The sequence below is a fragment of the Sinocyclocheilus rhinocerous genome, unplaced genomic scaffold, assembly GCF_001515625.1.
Source record: "Sinocyclocheilus rhinocerous isolate Xijiao unplaced genomic scaffold, SAMN03320098_v1.1 scaffold231, whole genome shotgun sequence".
In the NCBI taxonomy this organism is placed as follows: domain Eukaryota; kingdom Metazoa; phylum Chordata; class Actinopteri; order Cypriniformes; family Cyprinidae; genus Sinocyclocheilus; species Sinocyclocheilus rhinocerous.
This window is the reverse complement of record NW_015640454.1, coordinates 527,564-535,236: the sequence shown is the minus strand read 5'-3', so window position 1 is coordinate 535,236 and position 7,673 is coordinate 527,564. Positions and strand designations below refer to the sequence as shown.

Below are 7,673 nucleotides of genomic sequence, written 5' to 3'. Positions count from 1 at the left end.
AGGGCAAAATAAAGAGACTGAAAAGAAAAATGGAAGTGAAGGTGCAGTTCAGGAGAGTCTCCTCAACCTAAGGATTTAAACCTTTTTTTACAGTGGGTACGGAAAGTATTCAGACCCCCTTACATTTTTCACTCTTTGTTATATTGCAGCCATTTGCTAAAATCATTTAAGTTAATTTTTTTTCCTCATTAATGTACACACAGCATCCCATATTGACAGAAAAACACAGAATTTTTGACATTTTTGCAGATTTATTAAAAAAGAAAAACTGAAATATCATATGGTCCTAAGTATTCAGACCCTTTGCTCAGTATTTAGTAGAAGCATCCTTTTGATCTAATACAGCCATGAGTCTTTTTGGGAAAGATGCAACAAGTTTTTCACACCTGGATTTGGGGATCCTCTGCCATTCCTCCTTGCAGATCCTCTCCAGTTCTGTCAGGTTGGATGGTAAACGTTGGTGGACAGCCATTTTTAGGTCTCTCCAGAGATGCTCAATTGGGTTTAAGTCGGGGCTCTGGCTGGGCCATTCAAGAACAGTCACAGAGTTGTTGTGAAGCCATTCCTTCGTTATTTTAGCTGTGTGCTTAGGGTCATTGTCTTGTTGGAAGGTAAACCTTCGGCCCAGTCTGAGGTCCTGAGCACTCTGGAGAAGGTTTTCGTCCAGGATATCCCTGTACTTGGCCGCATTCATCTTTCCCTCGATTGCAACCAGTCGTCCTGTCCCTGCAGCTGAAAAACACCCCCACAGCATGATGCTGCCACCACCATGCTTCACTGTTGGGACTGTATTGGACAGGTGATGAGCAGTGCCTGGTTTTCTCCACACATACCTCTTAGAATTAAGGCCAAAAAGTTCTATCTTGGTCTCATCAGACCAGAGGATCTTATTTCTCACCATCTTGGAGTCCTTCAGGTGTTTTTTAGCAAACTCCATGCGGGTTTTCATGTGTCTTGCACTGAGGAGAGGCTTCCGTCGGGCCACTCTGCCATAAAGCCCCGACTGGTGGAGGGCTGCAGTGATGGTTGACTTTCTACAACTTTCTCCCATCTCCCGACTGCATCTCTGGAGCTCAGTCACAGTGATCTTTGGGTTCTTCTTTATCTCTCTCACCAAGGCTCTTCTCCCCCGATAGCTCAGTTTGGCCGGATGGCCAGCTCTAGGAAGGGTTCTGGTTGTCCCAAACGTCTTCCATTTAAGGATTATGGAGGCCACTGTGCTCTTAGGAACCTTAAGTGCAGCAGAAATTTTTTTGTAACCTTGGCCAGATCTGTGCCTTGCCACAATTCTGTCTCTGAGCTCTTCAGGCAGTTCCTTTGACCTCATGATTCTCGTTTGCTCTGACATGCACTGTGAGCTGTAAGGTCTTATATGGACAGGTGTGTGGCTTTCCTAATCAGGTCCAATCAGTATAATCAAACACAGTTGGACTCAAATGAAGGTGTAGAACCATCTCAAGGATGATCAGAAGACATGGACAGCACCTGAGTTAAATATATGAGTGTCACAGCAAAGGGGGTGAATACTTAGGACCATGTGATATTTTAGTTTTTCTTTTTTAATAAATCTGCAAAAATGTCAACAATTCTGTGTTTTTCTGTCAATATGGGGTGCTGTGTGTACATTAATGAGGAAAAAAAATTAACTTAAATGATTTTAGCAAATGGCTGCAATATAACAAAGAGTGAAAAATTTAAGGGGGTCTGAATACTTTCCGTACCCACTATATATATATATATATATATATATATATATTCACACACACAGTATATGATGTTTTCACAGGTCTTGCAGAGACTGAGTGGCCTGGGCGCAATCAGACGCTAAAACACAGTCCTGTGACGTATTTCCTGGATGGAGCTCATACTACTCGCAGCATGCTGGCCTGTGTCCGCTGGTTCAATGAAGTCACACCACAACACGAGAGAAACGCTGGGTGAGAAGGCCTTACTCTTTTATTTGTATTCAGGGCCAGGAACTCAGACAGTAGAGCATGGTGTTTACCAAGCATTACCAACGCCAGGTCATGGGTTCAATTCCCAGGGAAGTTGTGAACTGATAAAAACGTATAGTCGCTTTGGATAAAAGCGTCTGCTAAATGCATAAAGGTAAATAAGGACCAGAACGATCTGTTTTCTAAAATATCTTTATGATTGTTCCTTTAAGACTAAAAGGTTTAAATGCAAATCTAAAGGCATGTAGTAGAAACTCAAGAATATAATCAGTGGAGCCGTGCAGAACTGTGCAAACTGTGCATATCAGCAGACGGTTGGTAATTTTTGTTGCTGTTTAATGCTCTTTGTGTTTCGGTGGTGAGGGTGGTGAGGGTCCTCTTATTCAACGCTACAGGAGAGAGAGACTGTGCCGCTATGCTCAAACTGCTCGTAGTGAGTTATCAGTTCACATTTTTTTTAATCATATTAATCTGCACTAAATTAACCAGACTCATGTTTGTTTGTATTATTTGTATTGAGTGTTAATTAGGGCTGCATGATATATCGAAATATCGCAAATGTAAATATCGCGATATGCATATCGCAAGGGCGTGCGATATCTGAATCATTTTAATAATAGGCTACTTAAATCAAAACGTTGCAAAAGGTCAAAGTTTTAGTTGGACGCATATAGCAGAGAATTGCTTGACGTTAAAAAGAGTTAAGTGCAATAAGTTGCAGAAGACTCTGCCGTCTTGTCTTGCTGTCTGACAGACTCACACCCAAGCCGCATCTCACACGGCGTATCTTCCGTTCTGCCGCACACGTGCAAAGCGCGCGCGCACACACAGAGAGACGTGTTTCAGACGGCGCGCGAACACAGAGTTGATTCGTCTTTCGCATCTCCTCCTCCTTATGTTTGAACAGATACATACACACAGAATTATGTCAATAGTACCCGTCTCGACGATCATTCTCGTAAATGCAGTCGGTTATGTTTTAAATGAATGTAAACAGCTGAGAAAGAAATCGGATGTGTATCATTATACTGGATCCGTGCAGTCGGATTTAAAGGGACAGCAGCCTATAAATACGTGCTGCTGAATATGTCACTAATGTTAAACAAACAACAAAACAGCTATAACAAAGATTAATCTAAATTTAATTCATACAGTGAACACTATGCAGTGTTATTTTACACTTAATTATTACATTTCTGTATCTTAATACTACTGTTTATTTTATCTATGCTTGTAAATTGTGTATTTGTTCTTTTTTCCCCCCCTTTTCTTTCTTTTTTTTACTGACTGTTCACTTGCCTTTAATCATGTTTGAACTTTCTCAGACTATAGTTTTTGCTGTGGTATATGAAGAAGTACTTAAAGTGTATGGAAAGCAAAGTTACAATGATATAAAATTAGTGTCATTCATTTTTTTGTCATTCACATTGATGTTAAAATTACATTTTCTGATTTGTGACATTGCTTTTTATGTACTGCTAAAACACTGCTGGTCATTTTCAGAAGTTGTAGTGATTATTTCTTTTCCAAGAAAGAATGTGAAACAAATTGGTTATATAATTTTCATTTTTAAATATTTTCAAATATAATTTAAATAGATTTTTCACACTTTAAGCAATATCGTATCGCATATCGAATATCGCATTTTTTAACAAGGTATCGCATTTTTTTTCAATATCGCACAGCCCTAGTGTTAATGAGTGTTTTTTTCTTTTAGCCCTGTCACTTTGACTTTGCTGTGTTCTGTCCGAACATCACGGAGGCCATAACGACCTGTAATGCAGGTAAGAGATGCTTCCAGTCACCGTCCTGTGTAAGAGATCCAGAGGCAGAAGATGATATGAGATCTAGTCAGTCAATAAGAGGTGATGATAGATATTTAAAGTGGTTCAGGAACAAATTCTTTGTTTAAAAAATGTGAAGAGTGCTGACTAACTACACAACACTTTTTACATAAATTGAACTTTTAGCATGAAGATTTTCAAATCAAATCACAAGATTTTATTTTGATTAGAATTAGGGATATGCCGGTATCAAATTTTCATGTTGCGATTAATTGCTAATGCTTTTATCACGGTATTCGGTATTATCACGATATTGAAATTTAGTTCTAAAAAGTGCTGTCATAATACAGTATAACTTTTTCTTATAACAAAAATAACTGAACATTTAAATGCAATAAAGCAATACAGAAAAATGTAAAAGTTACATTTAAATGAATTATTATTATTATTTGAATTATTATTATTATTATTATTATTATTTCTGCAGTTTAGCGCCATCTGCTGTCAGAGAGTGACAGTGCGCTTTCATCCAGAGCGTCTCTCACATGTTCCGCCATGTGCTTCTCGTCCTCCAGCTTGTTTAGGTCAAGAGTGTTTAGGTCAGGGTGCGCATGTGTCTTTCACGCAGCATACAGTGGTGTTGTGCATTTTGACCAGTTGATGGGAAAAGTATTCTTAAAATGCATTCAAAATTCGGAATAATTTGTAATATATAATTATTCACGGTATTTAGAAGTGCCCACGATAACAATACCGTGCATATCCATTACCGTGATATATCGCATTACCGAATACCAGCACAAGTCTAAATAGAATGCTGCATTACAAAGTATATATATATTTTTTTTTGCCAACGTAGAAAGTGTAGTGATATTTTGCTAACGTACTCTATCCTTCAGACCAACAGAACTTTAATGTTTCTGTGGAGAACATGCTCACACGTTGCTTGGACAACCAGCAGAGCTGGCGTGTTCTGAATGGCCAGGAGGAGAAGCCAGAGGTGGAGCTTCTGATCGGCGGTGGTTTGCCATTGGTGGCAGAAAGACACACGGACACACTGGTGTTTCCCTGCATCCTCAGCGCCCTGCAGTGGATCAGTCAGGGAAGAGACTCTGCTCTGTCGGACCCAAACAAATGTGTCATACCCATTAAACCTAGCATAAAAGCGAAAGCTGCTCCACTCCGAGAGGCTGTAAGCATACACGTCCTCATCACAGGTAGTTTACACCTGGTGGGAGGGGCTTTAAAACACTTGGACCCTTCTTTAAACTCATAATGGACATATGCACGTGTCTGCAGTGTCAGACAGACAGCCAAACACAGCAAGAGCACCACCTAGTGCCTGAACCCTCTGTTTTGGTACTCAAAGGAGTAGTTCACCCAAAAATGAAGATTTGCTAAAAATGTACTCACCCTCAGGTCATCCAAGGTGTAGATGAGTTTGTTTCTTCATCAGATTTGGAGAAATGTAGCATTACATCACTTGCTCACCGATGGATCCTCTGCAGTGAATGGGTGCTGTCAGAATGAGTCCAAACAGCTGATAAAAATGGTGTGGATGCGTGTGGATTATTGTGATGTTTTTATCAGCTGTTTGGACTTTCATTCTGACGGCACCCATTCAATGCAGAGGATCCATTGCTGAGCAAGTGATGTAATGATTCTCCAAGATTCTCCAAATCTGTTCTGATGAAGAAACAAACTCATCTACAACTTGGATGACGTGAGGGTGAGGAAATTGTCAGCAAATTTTCATTTTTGGGTGAACTATTCCTTTAACAGTTCAGTATTAGAAGATTTACTGCAAATCATGGTTGAAATCTTTTCTTCTAGAATCCATGTATTCTATATCCTGAAGAGCATCGGACCAGTTCATCAGTTTATATAAAAAGCACATAAATCCGAATCTACTTGAGCTGTTTATGATTACTTTAATGGGATACTTTAATTTGAAGTACTTAAAGTGCATTCAGTTCATTTTCTGTGTAAGCTTCTTTGTTTTACACTACAATTTTGACGTTTTTAACTGGATCTTTCCATTCATGAAATAGAAAGTCAGGTTGCCTGTTCATCAGTGTTTGTGTTATTATTTTTTATTGCACTGAAATAATGGTGCCATATATTAAACACTAATATATCTAATATAATATATCCAATCTAATAACGTAATATTAATGTGTCATTACTCACACATGCATGGGAAAGTTTGCATTCATAAGTGGATGCAAAACGATGTTCAGAGCATGTCAACATTGCGGTGCCCACATCCGTTCATAGTGAATAAAAATGTGTTAAATGTTTTGTGTATGTATATACATTAGAGGACTGGAGGTGTATAAAAATGGACTGTCAAATATGACTTTTTATGTTTCGAATATTAATGTAACTTAATTTTTTTTGTAGCATTTTATGTACTGTAACAGACAGGAAAGTGTGTAGTCTAGATACAAACTATTTTCAAATTCAACCTGGATTTTTGAATATGGTAACTTGGCTTTGGGATAATTTGTTATATATGAAAGATTGGATAATATAACAATAATGTGACTAGAAATTGGTTTTGATCAATAAATATTATACCACTCTTGTCTTAAAGTGCCATAGGGTGCTATTAAAAATCTTTGAGCACTGTACATAACAGATGGAAAATAAATCAAAAGAATTTTGTGTCTATTATATGATGATACTTTTTATTTATTTGTATGCATATACAGTTTCTAATTTCCAGTTTGGTAAATGACAGATAATTTATAAGCGTCATATATGTGAACATTTAAGTACATAATCATTAATAATAGATTAGGTATCGTGTTGATGGGCAAAGGACGTTTTGAAACAATAGTTTCGATCTACAGAACAATAAAAATTTGACTGCAGAGTAGCTTTATGTAATAACTGCGGATCTTCCGGGCGGCAGGTGGCGGTAGAGTTTTTTTCTTTCCGCGGTTGAATCCGTCCTGCGGACCGCAGAGGAACAGCAAGGATGCAGCGCGACAAAACCGGAAGCGCCAGCGGTGGGGATAAGTACGAATATTTTAATAATATTCTATCTCTTATCAGTCGTTTAAAGTATTAAAAACTCGATTTTGTTTATCTATAACATGTCAAGCACATATTTGTACTGTTTAAATGTAGTTAGTCATTTAAATGACGGTGTAAAGCTGATATTTGTGCGTGTGGGTTTGGTTTTTTGTCTTTGTCGGGCCGAATGAAGAACACGAAATCACCCACACAACCAAAACAGCCTCGTAAAACACTAAATATGGTCGTATTCAAAACATACATTTGCCAAAATGCATCTGTACGAGTCTTGTCATTATAATTAGCTCAGTAGAAGAACATCAGATGGTAAACAGAGCTCTTCATCGTGTATAAAAACAAATATGCCTGCTGTGTGTGTTTAGGTCGGACAGAGAGACCGCCATCATGTCTAAATACTATGATGGGGTCGAGTTTCCCTTCTGTGATGAATTCTCTAAATATGAGAAGCTGGCAAAGATCGGCCAGGGCACCTTCGGGTGAGTAACGTTATTTGGTGCTTGTGTAAGTAAATTTAGCTTAAGCCTTAATGTTTATTACTGCTGTAATCCACTGTCAGGAAAACAATGATATGATGTCTATAGAGAACTATGTCGTTAAAGGTTAATAGTTCACCCAAAAATTAAAATTCGCTGAAAATGTACTCACTCTCCGGCCATCCAAGATGTAGATACGTTTGTTTCTTCATGATTTAGAGAAATTCAGCATTACATCACTTGCTCACTAATGGATCCTCTGCAAAGCAGTTGTTAAAAACATCACAATAATCCACACCACTCCAGTCTATCAATGAATGTCTTGTGAAGTGAAGAACTGCGTGTTTGTAAAAAAGCAACTTATTTGTTTAAAGTGTTTGCAAACCAAATGTTATTGCACTTTTGTTCATACAGCAGTA

General features: G+C 38.2%; 2 protein-coding genes across 2 annotated transcripts in view; both read left to right on the top strand.

The window, feature by feature from the left end:
* LOC107752942 (folylpolyglutamate synthase, mitochondrial-like) overlaps window positions 1-5,159 on the top strand; it is a 16,717-nt gene extending 11,558 nt beyond the window's left edge. Inside the window, exons 14-15 of the mRNA XM_016569025.1 lie at window positions 3,673-3,739; window positions 4,639-5,159. Coding sequence (XP_016424511.1) covers window positions 3,673-3,739; window positions 4,639-5,015 — 444 coding nt within the window. The 3' untranslated portion in view covers window positions 5,016-5,159. The remainder of the gene's footprint in view (window positions 1-3,672; window positions 3,740-4,638) is intronic.
* A 1,503-nt stretch (window positions 5,160-6,662) lies between these two features.
* Window positions 6,663-7,673, top strand: part of LOC107752941 (cyclin-dependent kinase 9) — a 10,413-nt gene continuing 9,402 nt past the window's right edge. The window contains exons 1-2 of the mRNA XM_016569024.1: window positions 6,663-6,763; window positions 7,144-7,257. Coding sequence (XP_016424510.1) covers window positions 6,723-6,763; window positions 7,144-7,257 — 155 coding nt within the window. The 5' untranslated portion in view covers window positions 6,663-6,722. The remainder of the gene's footprint in view (window positions 6,764-7,143; window positions 7,258-7,673) is intronic.